This window comes from Thalia democratica, chromosome 4, assembly GCF_965202585.1.
Source record: "Thalia democratica chromosome 4, ktThaDemo2.hap1.1, whole genome shotgun sequence".
NCBI classification, from domain to species: Eukaryota; Metazoa; Chordata; class Thaliacea; order Salpida; family Salpidae; genus Thalia; species Thalia democratica.
Window position 1 is genome coordinate 33,512,562 of NC_139168.1, and position 21,899 is coordinate 33,534,460.

At 28.5% G+C, this 21,899-nt stretch overlaps 1 protein-coding gene across 3 annotated transcripts; it reads right to left on the minus strand.

Annotated features, from left to right (window-relative positions):
- Window positions 1–3,733: 3,733 nt before the first annotated feature.
- Window positions 3,734–20,680, minus strand: LOC145834886 (WD repeat-containing protein 20-like). 3 transcript variants are annotated; one of them, XM_082942411.1, is made up of 8 exons: window positions 20,474–20,680; window positions 18,986–19,117; window positions 17,439–17,621; window positions 14,001–14,147; window positions 13,475–13,717; window positions 11,937–12,881; window positions 9,394–9,570; window positions 3,734–4,997 (listed from the first exon to the last, which is right to left on the minus strand). In XM_082942411.1, exons 1-8 carry the CDS (start codon window positions 20,606–20,608, stop codon window positions 4,989–4,991), a joined length of 1,971 nt encoding a protein of 656 aa, XP_082798537.1. In that variant the 5' UTR covers window positions 20,609–20,680; the 3' UTR covers window positions 3,734–4,988. The 3 variants fall into 3 exon arrangements, with proteins under 3 accessions (XP_082798537.1, XP_082798538.1, XP_082798536.1); XM_082942412.1 differs by having other exon boundaries at window positions 17,439–17,618; window positions 18,983–19,117; XM_082942410.1 differs by having other exon boundaries at window positions 18,983–19,117.
- Window positions 20,681–21,899: the final 1,219 nt, after the last annotated feature.

A 21,899-nucleotide genomic window follows, 5' to 3' on the forward strand; every position in this document is an offset into this window, starting at 1 on the left:
GTTTTTGGTGTTGAGATTTTAACAGGGTTGTCACTCTTTGAGTCTAAAAATTTTCCCTGAGTGACCAGAAACTTCCCTGATTAACCTTAAACTTCCCTGAGTTTTTTATTAATCCTTAAAAGTTTTATTATTTATTAAAAAATTACAATGATAATTCCAAGAATATAGAAGAACTAGCAGCAAGGCTAAAAAAGTTCTAAATAAGCACTTAAAAATAAATAAAATTAACTTTTTTGAACAAAATATTGAAACAGAATTAACTAAATCTCATTCTAGACCTAGTAAAAATATTCCCTGAGATTTTTTTTAAAATCTTAAAATTTCCCTGAAGTTTTTAGAAAAAACCAAAACTGCCCTGAGTTTCCCTGAGTTAAAAAAAAAGAATCAAAATTCCTTGAGTTTCCCTGAGATTTTCTATAACTTGAAAATTCCCTGAGTTTCCCTGAATTCCCTAAGTTCCCTGAGTGTGTGGCAACCCTGTTTTAACCTTAAGAGTGTTTGCCAAATGACGTGTCACCAGGGGTTTTTTCAATAAAGGGTTTAGACTAGTTTTTATTTTGTTTTTTGATTTTGTTTATAGAAAGATTTAGCTTTATTTTTAATTAAAAGGTAATTTTTTCTTGATAAATTTAAAGATAGGGCAGGTGGAATAACACGTGATGAGCTCTAACTCACTTGCTTGACCTTCAGAAAACGTTTATTGTTGCTGAGGAAAGATAAAGTTCTGATGTTTTTTTACAAAAAAAATATCTAGTATATAGTATTGTTTATCAAACAACAAAAATAAATCGCTCAAAATATTTGTCATAGGACCTGGTGCACAAAAAAAATCTTACGGTTATCAAGTCACACACCACTTGGATACCTTTTAACATCTTGTCTAGGACATGTATAAGTTTCAAAACTACCCTTAATTACTCCTAAGACATATATTTTTTTGCTCTTCCTCATCAACTCCAGAATATCTAGTGTAAGTTTCAAAGTATAGCCTCATAGCCCTCCTGTGGCCCCTTAACTACTCAACTTATAAGGTTACTTTTATAATCATATTTACCATAATTATGAAAGTTCATATATTGTGTTTAAGAAACTAGTAGGCTTTTCTTTATTTATGGGTTTTCCCCACTTTAGAATTAATAAACATAAACATGCATAACTATCCTCCTGCCATCTGCAAGTTTTAGGCACTTCTGATTTGCTGAAATGTTCGCTTGTATTTAATTAAAGTTTTAATTATACAATTTTTTTCAATTTATATGATAAATTTTTAAGTAATACTTTAAACTAAAAACTTTCGGTAAATGGATCAGGAATAGTGGCTTAAAAAATATTAGTTATACTCTTGTATTTTTAGTTTAATTCAATTGCATAATGTTATGAACAAAACAAAGTTAATTTTTATAACTGAAGCGGACTCGTAACTCCAATTTATAACATTTCCAAATTCAATCGCCAAAACTTCTGCTAGCTGCGATAGTACTGCTCAAACTTTATTAAATAAAACTAGATATCTAACTCTATATAGTTAAACAAACTTTTGAGCTTTTCTGTTTAATCAAAAATACTACTTGTTATATATCTTGGTAAGGTGGGTTAAAACAACCTAGGTTAGAAGCACCGTTAGAATTGTTAGAAATCCCCGGCGGTAAGATTTAAATTAATTAAACTAATAGTTTAAATCCTACTGCCAGGGATTTTTTAATGATACTCACAGTGCATTTTAGCAAATCTGGTTAGGGGTTGGGGTTTAGATTTTAAATTTCGGATAAAATTGGCAAGGAATAGAGGCTTTAATTAAAATACTGTACTACTACTATTTCTCATTTTGGTAAAGGAAATATATGAATAAATTGTCAAAACAATAATACTGCACCCTCCCCCTCAGCTCAACTGCAAAACGGATTCTTTAAGTAATATCCTAAAAGTATACATAACTTTAAAATTTAATTTTTTATCTTATAAATTTATTTTTGGTTTAATTAATACTATTTAATAAGACTGGTTCAAGACTTACTTGAGCGTTGATTTTTTCATCCGGGTTCAATAAATGATGCAAAAAAAAAATACAAAAATAATGTGTACATTTATTTTGGTAAAATAATTTACAGAAATAACTTCTCTGATCTTTTAAGCTAGTACTATATCACTTGACATTGTAGGAAAACTTCAATGTTTAAGAGCTAAATTAATCCCACAACAAGATAATTTAGAGATACTAGGCCGAATGGTGCGCTAAAATGGTTGCGCTTCCATATAAAAGCGACCCTTTGATAATTATAATATTTTGGTTTTCTTGTCAGGCGTAGAAAGTTTTGAAACCAGTTGGGCAGTTAACAGCTATAGTTGGTATCTTATTAGATAACTTTTAAAAGAATATCTTTTTACTCGAAGACTGTTTAAGGAAAATGTTTGGTTTTTAAGGTTTGTTAATTTGCACAAGAAATAAACAGACCAATTTCTATTTAGAATTTTGACAGTTAACATCGTGTACACAATTCCATCATCTATTTTCTTATAAAAACTAATCATGTTTAAGACTATTTTTATACTCAAAATAAAATAACACACCCCTAGTGATTAATGCCAATTAACACCTAAAACAAGCTTTAAAATCTTCAATGCCTTTAAACTGATACAAATGTAAAAAAAAAGTTATTATTTTAGCAAAAATTAAACCTTAGATACTAAATCGAAACTATAATTAAATCAAAGTTATTAACTAATTAATGCTTAAAAAAATTGATACAGATTTGTTTACTGCTCTTTCATTAGCAGTGTCTTCAAACCAGAACTCAGACATTGTAAGAAATTTTTCTAGTTTTAAGACGATTCAAGCAGAGTGGTTTTTGCAGCTTGAAAACAAAAAATAATCAAAAAAACTGAAGCGTTTCAGAAGATGGAATTAGTAAGAAATAGAAAGGTGATACTGTAAGAGATAGTTCACAACCTTTATCAATTTGAAATTGTCCCCCTCACTTACTTTTTTCATACTTTTTTTTTATTAATCAAAAAGGAGGTTAGAAAAAGTAGTCTTGGAAAAGAAGTTCAATTGTATCCGAGTAGTGTACGGCTACGAGGTAACCGAAAGGTTTTTTCGTGCACCGGTCCTCGCATCAAATATTCCGCTTTTTTTTGTCGTTCCTAGACTATTAGTCACTCTCATAAATAATAATAAACTTGGCCTTTAATATAAATAAAAACAGTTTAAGAAATAAGTCAAATCCTAACTTTAAGTTGCAAGTAAACCGAATTGAACACAATGGTGAGTTTATGTTGGGAATTCTGATAAAGTTATATTCTTATATAAGCTAAAATATGATATATAAGAAAAAAAAGGTGTGAAATGTTTTTTCAAAGGTCATCTTACAACTTATTCAAAAAAAAACTATCTGAATTATTCTAGCCTTGTTTTTTGTCAAAACTTATGTATATTAAAATTAAACTAATTAAAAACATGCAACTTTTGTTACATATAAAACTGGTGTTCAGTTATTTTAATTAATTAATTTAAAACTAGTTGCCTTAAGAAAATTCTAAGCTAAGTTGGTATTGTTAGATTTTTTCTTCTTGCTTAACTTGAAACTAAAATTAAAAGAAGGTGTGTAAAAATACATAGGTTAAGGAAATTAGATGATAAAATTACACCTTGTAAAATATGTGACTTAAAATATTTATCAAATTTAAGTTAAAAACAAAAAACGTATTTGCAAAAAAAAACCAGAAATGTGTTCTTCATAATTTTAATAGTTGTAAATGTACAATAAAATAAAATTGTCTAAAATCAATCACAAAAAAGCAAGGTCTATAAAAATAACAAATCATTGCAAGTAGAAATCATTATTCATCATATTAATTACTAAACAGATTTTTGTTTTGTTAGTGAAACTCATAGACTTAAATTAAAAAGTATTAGACCAAAATTTAGGTTGTAGAAGTGAATAAATAATACAAGAGCGAAGAATTTATTTAGGCGGTCACTTACTTTTCAAATAGGAAAACAGTGCCAAATATCTGCCACACAAGTCAACGTTTTAAAGCGTTGAGTCTGATAAAGTTTAATAATTTAATGCGTAGTAGAATATATCGATTAAAAGACAATTATTTTTAGATTCAATGCTATTGATACGGTTAGTAAAATAAAAACATAAAACTTGCCTTTGAAGCAGTAAAACTTTTGTAAATTGTTTTCTTTAGTCCATAACATTTGCTCAAGCGTCTTAATATATATAAACTAATAAAAAAATCATACTAAAATTTTTAATAAATTTTTTATGATAAATTGACATGTAAAATTGACATGATATATTAACCTAAAAGTATACTGAAAAAGTGAAACACTTTATACTTTTTATAGACCTTTAAGATATTTAAATTGTTAGCAATTAAAACTATAGAACTTCTTTAAAACTAGATGCACTACAAGGTTTATAAATTTGGTTAAAACACTAATAAAGAATTGTATTTAAGTACTAATTTTAAATTATTCTACCTTTTTTGTACACGTTCAAACAGTATTTTGTATACTAAACATATAGTTCTTAGAATAGCAAATATCGCAGAGAAAAATATGGTACTTGAAACTACATGATCAGCCTGCGAGACGCGCAAAAAAAAATAAATGAACTGTAAGAACCGAACAAAGAGTAGAACGTATTTCAAACTTTTGATAGAGAAATGAAAAAGGCACGGTTTAAAGTTTGAGAAAACTAACAATGTGTGAAAGCCTCAATGTAATCGAGACTCGCTCAAACTTTGGATCAGGAAACGCGATTGTTGAAAGAAGACGATTAACTAAACTTATTTAGGTATTTTCCAATTACGGCCGAAAGAGTGTCGGCATTTCGTCTTTTTGGACGGTGATTTTTGTTTTTGCGGTTTGAAAGTCATCGGTCAGCTCTAAGAAACTTTTGTGACATCACAGTCGACAATGATGTCACAATCGAGGTGTTGCTGTTATCTTCTGCTGGAACTTTTCCGTCCAAAACAGATCATTCCCCCTGTTTTAATTATTTCGTTTAAAAGCATACAAACACGATTGAAAGTAAAACTTTTTTTTTAAACAAAATCAAACTTTTTATTGCTAGTTTTAATTTCAACCAGCTAGAAATTAACAACAAGTACGATATGAGAAAAAAGAATACATTTAAAAAGTTTTCAGATATATAGCTTTTAAAAGCCTAATATATAAGCGAGTTTTAAACAAAAATAAACTATCTATTTTATCAGTATGTATTAGCTACATTTACCAGCCCATATCGAAACGAAACAGAAACCAAGCGGCTGCAACAAATTCGCTTGCGGCTGAACATCAACAGCAAACGAACGCAATCAATTAGCTGATCAATTAGCAGCTGGTGGTTTCGTTGCGACCGCGCTTTTTACTTTGCAGCTGAACTTGAACGAAACAGCAAAAAGTCTCGAACGCGGTTGAAGCGGCTTAGAAGCAAGCACACACGTATACATATATATATATATATACGTGAGGCGAATTAATCGCGAGCACTTTGCAAAGATCAATATGAAGAAGACTTTCTGCTCCGTCTACTGCGCATTGTTGGCGGATCAATAAAACACAAGCGCCTTACTCGCGTTGTGTTTTGATTGCGCGCAAACGCTCGCCAGTCGCAATAAAATATTAAAAAACATGTCTAATTTAAAAATAAGTTGCGCATCATTTAAATTTGTTTGTGGCATCATTTAAAATTTACTGTAAAATTACAATTTAATGAAGTACAGTTTTGTAAATTTTTCAACGTTCAAATGTAATGTTACGTTTAAGAATTAAATCAAAATATAAAATTAAGAAAATAAATATTTTATTTTTGGGTGCTAAATGCTTAAACATAAATTAGTGTAAGTAACCATTTAAAATAATAACTATGGACAAGTAGAAAAAATCGGCATGTATCTTAACTTAGTTTTATTATTATTATCAAACTAAACACAGCTTGAGTTTGTCGTATCGATTATGCATGTAGTTTAAATTAAACTGATAACTCAAGTCTGATCTTAAGAATTCATTTTCTAACAACAGTAATTAAGCATAAACATTATAGTTACAAAATTGAAATAAAACTAAATTATAGTGTTTTTACATTATTTGAATATTTATTAAAAACTCTTTATTAGGAAACAATAGATTTTACTACATAGTTTTTCTTTTATACCATTTTCTAAACTTTTGCTTATTAAATATTTCTAGGATTCATTCAAGCATCCTATTATTATATTGATTATATAGGACGTATATAGTTCTAATTGAAGATAAGTTATGCAGTACAACAATAATACTTTATACTGCATTGTTACTCTAATAAATACACAGTTTTATTTTAGCAAAAACATTTTTTATACTGAAAGTTTTCAGAGAACCTTTTGTAGTTAATTTACTAGAAGCACTCTGTAGGACATTAAAAACTATCAAAAACATTGATCCTTTCATTTTTACGTGTAGCTAATTGTATATCTAACATAAAATTTTTTTGTTTGAAATAAGTAAAACTAAACTATGTTGGATTTGAGTGAAAATTCAAAAAAAAAAATGACTGGTTTTTTATAGAAAAGAAACATAGTTCTATGTGAAAACTTACTTGACACTAAGATTTTTTAGAATTTTTTTTCGTACAAATTTTGTAAACAGTGTAAAGCATTAACTTTATTCGTTATATTAGCGTAACGTACAGCATTTTAATAACAATACTTAATTACAAACAACTACAAAACAAAGTTATTTTCAAAACTTACAAGTTTAGTTTTTGTATATTTAAGTTTTAATTTAAATTTGTTGCTTATTACATTATAGTTAAAAGAAATGCCTGAACTATGGTGCCTAAACTATAATACCTGAACCTAAATAGCACATGTATAATTACCGTCTTAAATTATAAAAATTTGTGGTATAGAATGTGTGTTTGTTAGGGACTTATAAAACCACATTTATTTAATTAAAACTTGCAACGCATTATATTTAACCTGAAGCAAAACAATAGTTACTCATTTGATATAAAAGTGCAATAAAGTACCAGAAATCAAAAACGTTAATGTACTTTTATCAATTTGTGATAACTTTTTTAACTAGTAATGTTTTTTTTATTTACTAGATTTTTTAACTTAACATCAAATTAAACCTGAATGTTTAACAAAATTCTAATAAATATAAGCCAGTCTTAAGGTATATCAATAAACAGAAGTTATGAAATAAATAAAAATTTAAAGTTTTAACACAAATAAAAATCAAAATTACAATAAAATAAAAGCTTTCCGCATAAAATACTTTTAGAAAATTATATTTTTGAGGTTTTCATCCAATAAACTTAAGTTATGTAATAATGATAAAGATTATTTGTGGTAAAAATCTAAATGGTCAAATACTTAAAAAGAAAAAAGTTTTTTACTCTTTTATTCTTAATTAACAGGAGTTACTGTAAAACTTTTCACTCGAAAATAACTTAAACTTATATAAACAACTATTTTATTAAATTTATATAATTTTATTATTAATAAACAATTCGTTTTTTTAACTAATTTCTATACTTAATTATGTTCGCACTTCCCTGCGTTGGTATACATTTTCAACTGACTGGTTTTTCATGAACAAAAATATGAAACAAAAACTCAAAATTTCAAATCAGTAAGCGCAATATAAATTAAAGTATTTTTTTCAACTTTGTACAAGTTTATAGAACAGGGGTCGGCAGCCTTTAACATGTACCGGGCCAGTTTTCCTAAAAAGACTTTCACACGGACCGGACTGTATATAAAATATCTTTTATTGGTCGCAGTTATTTTGAAATGCTTGTAACGATATATATAAGTATACCATTTTAAACCGAAAACGTGATACAATGAGTAGTAATAGAGCACAAACAAAGGATGATCACTAAATTATAGTCTAATTTGAATTACCGCAAAAAATGTCTTCTTATGGTTTATTAAGCATAATTTTAGAGCTATAAAGTACCTCGCGGGCCGCAGACTTTGGCTTTGAGAGTCGCATTTGGCCTGTGATCTGCAGTTTTCCGACTGTTATAGAACAACTGTTATATTTATTATATATTCAAATTTCGTTATACAAGTTAAACGTTTATGTGAGATGGACTTATACCACTTGGTATCTTAGTCTATAAATTTCTCATACATGCCCATAATTATAAGTAAACTTGATAAAACCATGACAAAGAAATAATTAATAACAAAATCAAAAATGGCTAAAAAGAATTCTAGCAATTTTCAACATTATCTAAAGAATTTCCGACAAAATTAAACAACGATTTTATTAGAATGATTGTAAAATTCTTGTATAAATCTAACTATAATTTTCGTAAAAAAAAATCAGTATAGACTTTAGCTAAAAAAAGTTAGCCTGAAATAATATAAAAAAGCCTAATCAAAGTTTTCTAAAAATCAACACAATCACAAAGTATTGGAACAACCACCCTATACAAACAATACAAGCCAAGACCATTCAAGATTCAAGCTGAGCGTTCTACCCCATTCAATAGCATATGAAAGTTTATTAGCTAAGTCAGGGTTGCCACTATTTGAGTCAAAAAATCTTCCTTGAGTGACCAGAAACTTCCCTGAGTTTTATTCAAATCCTTAAAAACTTTATAATTTATTAAAAAACTACAATGTAAATTCTAAGAATATTAAAGATCTAGCCACAAGGCTAAAAAATTTCTAAACAAACACTTAATAATTAATAAAATTAACTTTTTTGAACAAAATATTGAAACTGATTAATTAAATTTCATTCTAGATCTAGAAAAAATTTCCCTAAGATTTTTTTTTAAATCTTAAAATTTCCCTGAGAAAATTTCTCTTAAAAAAAACCAAAACTGCCCTGTTTTCCCTAAGTTAAAAAAAAAAATTCCCTGAGATTTTCTACAACTTGAAAATTCCCTGATTTTCCATCTTTGAGTGTGTGGTAACCCTGCTAAATGTTAATACATTAGCATAACAACTGTTAATTTTATAAGTCATGTTTTACTTTTTATTTTCGATAATAGCTTTATGCTAACTATTTCTGATAATTTCTTTAAAAGTTTTATTCATAGTAGTCTTGAGCGTTTCTACCAGTTTTTATTAAATTTTTGTCATGCGTTTAAATAAAACCTAAGCTACGCTTTAATGTCTTCTTAATCGATTATTTTCATTATATGATTATCACTATAACTAAAGGTAACAGTATTTATCAATCGAGCGAAACATTGTCTTATAAATAAACTTGTGAACCAATAATTTTACGAGTCTATTTACTAGATTTTTATAACTCAACATCAAATTAAACCTGAATGTTTAACAAAATTCTAATAAGTATAAGTTAGTCTTAAGGTAAACCAATAAATAGAAGTTATTAATTTTACGAGTCTCACAAACGCGTTCAAAAGTCACCTCGGGCCTCCTCCACAGCTGTATGAAGCCGTCCTGGCAGGTGGTGACGATGCCGTCCGGCGTGAAGTCGATGCCGGTCAGCCGCCCCGACGCTATCTTCTTGCACACGATCGGCTCCAGCATGTGCGTCTGGTCGATCCTCGGGCACAGCTCGCTCCCGAGGCTCATCACTTCTTCCTGTGTCGAAAAAATAAACAAACGATAAAAATCTACAAGTTCATTGCATACGAGTTCGAATCGATTTCGGACAACAGCCCTTCATCGGTGAACTTTAAACTAGCACAACTAAAACACATTCATGCAACTAAGTAAATAAAAATAAAATAAATAAAAAAAATTATTATGACGTAGTAGTTCAAAACTGTTCACTTCTTCCTGTTGGTCGTTATATTTTTTGTTTTATTTGTAGTTTTTGTTTTTTTTGTTTTTTTCATTTATTTTTTCAACTGACTTTTTTCAACTGACACACTTCTTCCTGTGTCAGTTGTGACATTTTGTTAAGTTGTTTTTGTTTTACGTGCAAAACGTTTATTTTGTGTTTGTGAGGCAGGGTGCTAGTCTGTAAAGTGCGGTTGATTTTTTTTTTTTAACGGTTTGTTTTTTAGCGTTTTTTAATACGATTGGAGTGAGTATGAATTTCAAGCAACAAAGTAAACTTTGAGTTGCACAGTTCCGTTAAATAATTATTATTACACGTTTCATGTATTTATTGATCTACCTGATGCTTCGACTCAATTGATATCGTGAGCAAGTTGTTTGCGAAAAAAAATATGAATGATTAAAACGAATAGTTTAATATTTTGACTTTTATTTCTTAAACTCTACTGGCCTTACGAGTTTTGATATAAGCGTTTAACTCAAGAGTTGTTAATAAAATGTTATTGTTTTATAACTTGAAACTGTTTTGTTTAAACTTTATTTCAAGACAGGGTGTAATACTAATTGTTTATTAAATGCATTTAGTAAAACTTCAACTTCTTTGGAATGTATTTTTTGCTATTGAAGCTTTAACATTTTTATTAAGTTAAGTTATGCAAAACTAACATTGAAATCATTTCGCTTGAGTCATGCAAAAACAAAAAGAAAAGGCTACCAATACTTTTGGACGAAATAATACCAGTAGCTACCTTACATATTATAATGTTCATAAAAAGTTTTCAAAAAAAAAACAACTTTTTTTTGGATTTACATACAACAATGTACTATAATTTTGAAGTAAATCAGGTTTAAAACACCCATATTAAAATTATAAACAACAATATGATAAAAATACATCATGTTGTATACAATATAATAAAAACGTTAGTTTTATTTCTTTAATATTTTGCATTAAATTTCTTTTGAACTTATCATGAAAGATTTTTTTTTATTTGTATATATAGAAGTGTAATTTTTTATTTAACAACAGCATACAGTTAGGAAATCTTTCAATTCTAATAAGTTTGCTGAAAAAGTGAATAAAATTTTTTAAAGGAAGATAGTGAATATATTTCACAGTTTTCATTGTATCAGTACTTTAGTGAAACTGGTGTAATTTATACTTAAGATTAATTGAAAAATAATTTTGACATTTGAACTTTTAAAACATTTGAAATTTTTGGTGTTTTAAGTTTTTTTACGAGAAAAAATATTGTGTTTTTTAACCATTGTAGAAAAACTGACTATTCAAACTCAGGCTGCAAAACGAAAATAATAAGAAATTTACTCAAACTAATCCAATAAGATAAACGTTGTACAAGTTTTTTTACAACTTTCAATTGCTTTTTCACCATTGCAAAAACTTCAAGCTAACCTTAAAGAAACACTTCATGCTGGAAATTTTTTATGTACTATTTTATACGGTAAAACAATCGAGAAAAGTCTACAGAAAAAAGCAAAACTAATCTAATAAGTATTATCATCAAAGTTTATTAACGATATTATGTTTTTGTAAACAAAAATAAAGTGTTTACAATAAAAGTTGGTGCCAAACAATAGTTGTTGACCACGTCAAATTAATTACAAACAAGCAGTAAAGTTCAAAGACGAATTATGAAAGTTGCTTGGAATGTTCTCAAGTGCAAGCTATATGCACCATGTGTAATTTGTCACATATTTGCGATAAAATCTATTAGCAACTGGTATTGTTTATCAGATGAAAAATTTTAACTAGTGCTTCTTTTCTAATATTATTTCTTTTAGGTTGACCTAGGACCATTTATGTAACAAATTTGAATTGAAAAGATTAAACGAATTTGTTTGTTTAAGGTATTAAAAATAATTTTAAGTTTAATTATTTATTGTAATAAAATTGTAGAAACAAAATATAAGGTTTTCAACATTATTAAGCATTTACCAATTGCACCAGTACAAATTTTAATTAAATGATTACTTATTAGTTTTTAAAAGTAAATAATAACCTTTGTATGATAAAGATTACTTTTTGACTTGAATTTTTATAATTGCTCTATAAACAAAACATAGACTAACTAAAACTTTCATATAACACTTAATTTACTAACAAAAACATAAATTACAGTTAAACAGTAGACAATATAAACAACCTTTACAGCTTCGCGACTGCCGTTCTTTTTTTCCGCTTGAGACTTCTTGTTCTTGTCGTGGCGAAAGCCCTGAAAGAAGGGAACCGAAGCATTCCTCTTGTGAATTTTCTTCTCCTTCCGGGTTCCCCTCCGTTCGGCGCTGCCCAATGTGGCGAACTTGCCGGCGAACGAGGGCCAGCTCTTTTTCTTCTTTACCTCTTCCCCATTTCCGGGCAACTGCGGGTTGCTAAGCGACCGGTTGCTCAGCGAGCCCCCGTCGACCTCAAGGGTTGACTTGGCTCCGTTCGTCCCTCCGCTGCTGACGGAGGCGGAGGACGAGTTGGGAGCTTCCGACAGGTCGTCCTCTGAAGGTGCCGCGTTGCCGTGGCTACCGCCGCGGAGGGGCAGGAAAGTGCACGTGGCGCGTTTCTCCCTGGCGCACGCCAGCACGTTCGAGTCGACTTCCCACAAGCACAGTTGCGAGTCTTGGCCGACCGAGCCGAAGCGGTACGAGAGGGAAGGAACTTCGTCGGCCGTCGACAGCCGCGACAGCTTGGACACGTTGCTGAATGTCCGCAACCGCCGCATGGACGGCCGTTCCCCGTTGCCAAGTAACGTACCGTTGACCTTGGCGCCTTCCTCCTTCACGGTGAGCTTGGCGGCGAGCTGGTTCGTTACGTCATCGACGCTGGGGAGGTCGTACAGGCTGCTGACGTCATCGTCCGACGGAATTTCTGTGCAGTGCGGGTCGAAGGCGACGTCGGTGATCCACGAGCTGTGGCCCGTTCCCCTGGCCACGACGCAGCCCTGGCAGAAGCTCCAAACGGTGACAAGGTCGTCCTCGCCGCCCATGGCAATGAATCGGCCGTCCGGGGACCAAGCGCAGCAGAGCAGCCCCCCAAAGTAGCTCTTCATCGAACCGACCAATCGGAAGGAGGAATGATCGAACACCCGCAAGAACCCGTTCTAAAAAAGGTTGCTACTTTAAATGTCTTTTTTAATAAAAAAAATTTGATGATGACAAAAAAAAGTTTATCAAATCAAAATTTTACTACTTTACGTTAAAATTGTTAAAAATTTCAGGTTTTTCCAGATTTTTTAGTCTAAATTGTCAAATTTCAGGTTTTTCCATGTTTTCAGGTTTTTGCTATTAAAGTTGTTTTTAAAAATTCTTAAGTGCTTTCAGAAAAAATATTCATTATAATTAAACAATCGCCTCCCATTGAAAATGAGTTTTACGAAAATTATTTGTTTAGGCATTTAACTGTTGCAACAATGTTTAAAACTAGGTAAAAATCAAAAATTCTATACAAGCGGAAGAAATTATAAAGAGCAATAATTTTAAAAATAACATCATTTTTCATTAAACCATAGAAAGTATACTATATAATGAACATTTTGATTATTAAACTTAAAAATATATTTATAGACGTTACAAAATACTCAAAGCACTTTAAACAGTGAATAACAAATTTAAAACAGACCTGCTAAAAATTGTATTTTTGTTTAAAATGGCAACATGTTTATAGTGAGCAAAATACATAAATTAAACCAATTACTTGCGTTACGACGGCCAGGTACTTGCCGCACGGGGAAAACTCCACATTATTCACAGCCGACCCGTCCTTGGTAACCACCCATTTGTACAGCGGGTTGTTGGCGCTTGGCAACGCGTCGCTACCCGCTTCCGACGACCCGTTGCTATGGGAAACGGCGGTGGACTGGGTGGAAGAGCTGGCGTTTGAGGACTTCTGGCTGACGTCGAGTTTGAAGACCTCGAAGTCGCCGTCGCTATGGACTGGCTGTCAACATTTTATAAACAACTTTGTTTTGTTGTCATGATGTATGTTGAGATAGAATAAAATGTTAAGTGTTAAAATTAAAATAAACTAAACTTAAAATCAATAATTTACGTAAAATAAGTTTAACTTTTTTTTGTTTCGTGTTAAAATTAACTTCATAACTCAGAAAAAGTATTAAACAAAACACCAATTAATTTTTCATTTATTTTGATTGACAGCTCTAATTAAACATATAGAGAAAAAAATCAGCAGTTTCATAAACAAAACTCAAATAAATGCAAACTTTTTCGTGGTAGGTGAGCGACACGTTGCTGCACTGCTGTGTGACGTCATAGGTGTACATTGTGCCGTTGTTATGGGAGGCTAGCAACAGCTTGTCGTTGCCAGGGTACCACTTGACGCAGGTCACCCTTGACTTGTCCACTGACCGCTGTTTAAAATGAATACATAATAATTGTTTTTTTGTTAATTTCTAATTTATTAGAAATCATTTTCTAGTTTTTTTGAAATAATACTTTTCATAGCTCAAATATAATTGTCAAATGATCTTGTATGACTATGAATTGAATACACAACGATTTAAATTCTGAAATTTCAAATTTTAATTATTGTAATTTATATACTTTAGTAAACATTTATTACTACACAATCTTGTCAATTAGACCTTCTGGTACACTTCTTGTTTTATTTAAGTTCTTGTTAACTTTAAACAAATAGTTTATAAAATAATTTACAACAATTTTAATGTTTAATTAACTATAAGTTTTAAGTACGCACTTCCAGATAAATATGCATTCTGAGTACACATATTTTGACAAGTACGCATTTTAGTACGAACTTCTTATTCAGTACAAATTTTTGAACCAAAATAAAAACTTTCTGTCAGACTTCTTTTTATCTAGACTAGTAACTTTTAGCTACAAACGTTCTATTGAATAGCTGCTGTGTTCAGAATGTGCACTTCAGCGAAAGATAACTTTGATAAGTAATTGAAATGTTAAATAAATAATATAAATCTAATTATTAAAAATTTTGCAATGAACTAAATATACTTTTTCTCACTGCTTACCTCTTTGCAAATAATCTCTAAAAGTCACAAATGTGAAGTAAACTACTGGCAATTAATTTCCAATTAAAATACTTAAATTAAACCATAATTAGTTCTGCTAAACGAAAAATTATGTAAAATAAATTTTTGAGTAAATATCAAAGTTTTACTATAGAAGTGTCCTTGATCATCGATACTAAAAAGATTACATACAACAACTACTTGTTCAAAGCAACCTGTTTCTACTTTAATGGTTCAACATGTTTCTGGAAAAAATTCGCAATTTTAGTCTGACTTTATTAAGGATTTTCTTATCTAATTTTACCATTTGAAAGCTTTGGAATTTAATGGTTATAAAGCAAATTTCTAAGAAAATTTTGCAACTTTAGTCTTACTTTAAAGGGCTAATGTTAACTTTTACCGTTTTAAGGTTTTGAAAATTAAGGAATTTAAAAATTAGAACTGACAAATTCTGACATTTTGCCATTTTGACCTAAAAAAGCTGACTTTTGGTCATTTAGACCCCAAAAAACTGACTTAGCCTGATTTAGCCAGACCCGTGGCAACCCTGTTTTAGTCAAACGTTTTTATCCCAAATTGATGAAAAGGTAAACAGCAATACTAAAAATTTTGCTCAAAAGTATAAATAAATTATAGCAAAAAAAGTTATTAATAAAAAATACATTTTGCATTTTTTAAGTTTGAAAAAACTATCTTATAAAACTGCTTTATTTCTAAGAAGGGTTTGCATGCAACATATTTACTTAATTTAGTGAATTATTGCTAACATTTCAATTTGCTTTTGTATAGTTTACTGTCATAATTCCTTATAATTTTGCACATAACGGTGAAATTATTATTATTCAACTTCAATAGAAACTTCGAATAACTCAGATGATTTCACACTACAAAACGTATATATAGATGTTTACAATTAAAGATTTATATAGCTGAACGAGATTTTACAGATAATCTTGAAAAAATTTTGAACCGTTTTAAGTTTTTCATCTTTTAAAATAACAAGTGATTATATAATTTAAAAAGATAATAGTTAAAAACACAAAATTAAATGACATAAAACTTAAATAAATTAAGGTTAAATAAACATAATGTCAATTACAGTTCAGTATTCACTCTACCTCTACTACCTCATACTAAAGACAAAAAAACCTCTGACTCACTTTTTACTAATAAAAATCTGATTAGTTGATATTAAATCAAATAAATTTAATTTTTTAATTTGAAAATTGGAAACTTTAAATTTTTTTATATAAAGAATTTGACATCTTTAAGTTATCAATAAAAGAATAAAAAATGGTCAGCTGAGGTATTTTTCAAATTTAAAAGAGAAAACAAATTAAAGCTGTAATATTTTCAAATTACCTCAAGCAATATACTACAAACGTATCCCAAATTTACAGTTTCGCAAAACAAACTAAAACGCAAAAGGAAATCAGGCAACTTATGTTAACAAAAATCTTATTAAGTGTAGCTCTCTGCGTTTACACTCAAATCAATAAAACTCGAGCTCAACACAAGCGCATTCTTAGTACACATTTTCAGCCGTGCTCCTTACATCTGTGCAAAGCTAATCAATACATCAACAAAGGCGACACTGATTTATTGCATTGTGACACATCACACTGCGAACCAGGTTGAAATCAGATCGCAAAATGACTGATTTCGGTGTCAACGAAAAAACATTGGCAAATTTCTAGTCACAATACACAGCTTTGTCATAAATAATTCAGGCGCAATCAAAGCATCTGCTTATTTATATCAAGCTCTCGCCTCCCAAAAGTCGTGCAACAAAGTTTTTGATATTTGAACGAGCAAGCTGTTTTGATTTAATTCTTGAATGGGCTCCCAAAACGGGTGGGCTTTTTTTTCTTAAGACAAAGCATTAAGCATTAGAGAAAGCTTATAAATTAAAACAAACTGTCAGGTTCTTATTGAATGTTTTACAGTTTTAATGCGATTTACAAAGAAATACTTTAAAAGGTTGTTAAATATTATTTAACATATAATTTTTTAAATTAAAAACATTAAAATTATAGATTAAGGACTTATTTATAAAAAACTAAAAGTAAAAAGAAAGCCAAAGCATCATTATCAGTTTTTCACTATAACAAAATTATTTAAATTTATCATGTTTATTCAATATACTATACACAATACATAAATTACTAAGAAAGTAAATAATCAATATAACTAAATCGTTAATTGATTTTTTTAACTTTAAATCAAAAACACATGTTTGTAAATATTATTTTGTTGAATAATAATATTAAATTAGCAGTTACTTAACATAAATTTTATACCGCAAAAAATTAATTATTTCAAATTTAATCTAAAAATATGTTTTTAACTGATTCCATTCAAACTACAAAAATATGTTTAAAAATTGTTTTGGAAAATTACTACATAATGCTAATAGTCTAAAATTTATTTAGACTCTAGTTATTATAAAAATTATTAATGAGCTTTTCATATTTCATTTAGATTTGTTTATACAGGCTATTTAAGCAAAAACAAGAAAGTAGGCCAACAAAACAGTTAAAAAACCACACACACAACAACACAGTCCACGCTGAAAAATTTTAATCAAAGGACACAGAAAATTACAACCGAAAAGCGAATTTCCAACAAAAAAAAGCAAACTAAACCACTAACGTCTTCGTTCATGATGTGGAGGCTGCTCTTCGTCTTCACGTCGATTATCTGCACCTGCCCTGCCGTGAACCCCACCGCCACCCTGACCGACGTGCCGCTCGCAGTGTGCTGGTTGATGTCGTGACAGGTGGGCGCCACCCCGCGGTACGTCCGCTTGTCTATGAAGTCCAACTGCTGGTTCTCCTGATCGGTTGATATTTGAACTTAAAGTAGTGAGATTGAGTTTAAATTTATACGTTTATCTTTATTTTTGTGATAAAATTTTTTAACGAAAAAATTTTTAGAGATGAACTACTGCAAAGTGGTAATTATTTCAATAACATTAACATTAAATGAAAATTTTTTGAAACAGTGAAAAATGTTTGAATAAAAAATGACCGCTTTTATATGAAGTCCAATTGCTGATTTTCCTGATTGATAATATTTGAACTTATAATGGTAAAACCTATTTAAAATCGTAAAGGCTTGGAGAAACTTTCATGGTGCTATATGCATCACTAAAACATATGTTTTTATTTTTATAATGAAGATTTGAAAAAGGAAAAGTTTTTAGAGATGAAATACTACTAAGTGGTATTTATTTCGTAAACATGGAATAACTAAATATTTTTTGAGACTATGAAAAATTTGAAAATAATAAGTTAGAATTCGAAATTTTTAATTTTACAATGCATTAGACAAGTAAAATTACTTTGGTTAAACTATTTTAAATTCTTGAAATATGTAACTAATATTATAACGTGCAAACAAACTTTCATAGTAACTATTCTGAAGAATGCATACAGAAAAATTAAATTTATTGTAATATAAAGTAAACCGTTCGTTTTTTTTTTTTAACTTCTAATTAATACACACTAAACATGCTGTTAGATTATTTTTGAGTAAAACTTTGTACATTTAACTTATAAAGTATTTTTTAAAGTCTTAAAATAACCCATTTTCGTTCAAATTAATATTATCTTAGCTTTCGCAGTACTTTTTATGTTTTGCATAGTTATTTGTAGTTTATTGATTGCTATTTTGTAGTTTACTTCTATTATTTGTGCTTGATTGATTAGTTTTTAAAATAAAATTTTATTTTCATAAAAGAATTACTTTAGTTTAATTAAAGCAATACTTAGTAAATTTAATTTTTCAAAAAGGTTTTATTTGTAACTAAATGGTAATTTAACACATTTTAAGTCTTCCAATACATTTTATTAATTATTAGAGCTATCCAGACCTTTTTAAAAGCACACTAAACCATTATGTTTAAAACAAAAAATTAAACAGTACACAATATTTTACTTTCTAATTTAACCCTAAAACGGTCAAACTACTTAAAAAAGTGTGTATTATTTTCAAACCAGCAAAATAACAAAATACATTAACAGTGTATTTAAAAGTATAAGAAGAACAAAATTAAATAACTAACTATTTTTGAGACCATAAAAAGTATATTAGTAAAAAGTAAAATAAAATTCAATAAACGAAATAAAGTAGCATCAACAAAAAAAATCAATTGAACTTAAAAAATCATATTCTTAACTCTAAAATTCAACTACTACCTGCTGTATTGCTTTATGCAAAAAATAGAAAAGTTCTCGGCCAATAGTGAGGCAAATACAGTCTTCTTCTCCGTTCCCATTGTCAATTTTGACAAATGAGGTCTTTACTGGAGTGGAATTTGAAGCTGTGACCTTTAAAAACATGTTAACAGTGATATTTTTTAACGGTCATTGTAGTATATCAAAGACAATATAGCATACTTTTAGAGCAAGTTTATAAAGGACAACTTTCCTATAGATTTAGTGAAAGCAGTGATAATAATAATTTACTAAATATTGATATAATTTTTATACGTTTATCTAATCTTAATTTCTGAGAAGACCTTATGCAAACAGGTTTTAAGTTTTAAAATTCAGGGATGTAAAGTATTTATTAAACGTTGGTATTTGTAAAATTCTGCTTAGTGGCAAATATGTAAATGAATTTTAGAAACCCAGATTCCAAATTCAACACTCTATGAATATGTGTGGACAGGTATAAAATATTAAAAATTACTGAAAATATACCTAATTTTAATTTTTGGCCATATTTACTTAAGTTATAAGTTTATAAAAAAGAGTAATGATGTATTTGCTAAAATCATTTCATATAAATTATTATTGGAAAAAATATTATAAAAATTTTTGGAAAAAAATTCTTTCTTGAAAACTTTATTTTTAAACTTTTCAACTAACTGGTAAATGTTAGAATGTTCTTAAATAATTTTAAAATATAGCACATTTCATAACTAAAATTTTTTAATCTATTTATTTTATTACAACAAAATTCAATACAGAATTTTCACTAAAACTTAAGAAAAAAAATACAATATTGGAAAACAAAACTCTTTTTTTTTCACAATAAGGCACTTTTGTCCAAACTTTTTCTTTTAAGTTGTTATAGTCATTTTTACTTGATAGTTTTTACAATTTATTTAACATAGCATAGATAAATAATGTTTTTATAACAACTTATTTCTGTTACTTACTAAAACTATACTTCAAACTTTAAAACATTTTTTTTGCTATTGTTTTTAGTAAAATAAACTTTTAATAAAATAAAAAAACAATGACAATAATTTATTTAAATTCATCAAGACTTTTAATAAAATTGTTTATACATTTTAAAATGATGAATTGAATAAAATTACATTGTAATAAAGTATATTTTTTAATAACTTTTACAAAGTAGTAAAACTTAAATCATCTCTAATTTTCTTTGGTTTATTTATGTAACATAACTTCAGTGATTTTTTAACTATAACTTTGATATGTAAACTCTACAAAATAACCTTAAAAAACTTGGAAATATGGAAAAATTAAAAACACACTTGAAACTATTTAGCTTATAAATCAAAATCTCAAGTTTTTTTCATACTTTATAAAAACTAATAGTCAAGTTTATTATATAAATGACAACAGATGGTCAAATATTAAACTTATTTTTGTGATAAAACATTTGCAATTTATTAAAAACTAAAAATTTTCAGACAAAAACAAAAAACTTACTGTCTGCTGTGAACTTGAGTACTGTGGAGTTTTTCCATAAAAGCTTTCAGCGAGATGCATTATTTTGTACTTTCCTTCTCTAGTAGTGAAATGTGACTTCACCTGGTTATTTTTTCCAGCATTGTCTTGTGCCATAGTATGAACAATTTCCAACCTCAAGCATGAACCTCAAGAACATAACTAAAACACCTCAAAATAATTATGTTTTAATCTGAAAATTCAAATTTTTTTGAATGTGCACTAAAATTAACTTTTTTGGATTAGGTTACAGTATATTTGATGATTGGAGATAGGTATAAACAATATACATAACAGCATTTTTTATTACACTAACTCAAACTAATTTTTCTAACACACTATAACTGTGTTGTATATGTTTGAAAACTTCATTAAGTTCTTTGCTAAATAAACTTTTGCTTTGATAATTGTCAGCAACACAATAGTTGATTTGTATTCAAATAGTTACATATTTATTTTTTTAACTAATTTTATTCACAAACAAAAACCGTTTTATACAGTAATACTTTTATAGTAACAGAACTCAACAGTTTAAAATAAAAAAAAACTACATTTTATTTATAATCTGTTTTATTTAAAAGTTTTTATTTTATAACATTAGTAATCTTAAAATGTTTCTTGTTTCATGAACTTAATTATCTATATTAATTAAAATGAAATTAATTCTAAAACGCTTGATAGAAAAAATAATAAACACAAAAGTAGAGAATAAGTTTTTGATAAATATTGTAAAAGAAGAATTTATGTTATTACTTAGCAATCAACTTACAATAATAATTTACAATAATAAACGATGAAGAAATTTAAAATTTAGAATGAACATGAAAAAAAAAACTAAATGTATACACTGCAGACAAGAAAAATATTTTTTTATTGGTAACCAGAAAGACAACATTCTAGTGCATAAAGACCAGTCAAAATCAAAAAGTTTTGTCTACAACCAAATTTATGTCAGTTGGCAGGTTTCTCATTAAACTAAATTCTGATATCTTAAACATTTTTAAACTTTTAACTGTACAATTATAAGTAAAGAATATTCTGATAATTATTTATTTCAAAACTGTAGAAGATATATTTTTAATGAAATAGTCTTTTATTGACTTTTTATTTTGGCCCTTTAATAAGGATTCTACTAAACTTTATGACTGTGTCCCTTCATATATAAAAATAAAATACATTACAAGAAATAATAAAAAACAACTTTTAGTTAAGTTTAAGTTCTTTAAAATAAAATCAACATGAAAAAAGTGCTTTAACCCCCCTCTGCCCTTAATATAAGCTTAAATCCTTTTAAAAACTTCAAATCAAGCTAAAATACCTAAAACCACACGAAATTTGAGAAGAAACTATTTGAAAGTCAAAAAAAACTAGTCTGGGATTTAGTAAAAATATCCAAATTATCCTAATC

What these genes read in the sequence shown, in the direction of transcription:
- LOC145834886 (XM_082942410.1), bottom strand. Translation starts at nt 20,608, where the DNA reads ATGGCACAAGACAATGCTGGAAAAAATAACCAGGTGAAGTCACATTTC. An exon ending in ATAAAGCAATACAGCAGGTA is followed by an intron (nt 17,622 to 18,982) that starts GTAGTTGAATTT and finishes TCAACCGATCAG; the next exon opens with GAGAACCAGCAGTTGGACTT. An exon ending in CGCTCACCTACCACGAAAAA is followed by an intron (nt 13,718 to 14,000) that starts GTTTGCATTTAT and finishes AAATGTTGACAG; the next exon opens with CCAGTCCATAGCGACGGCGA.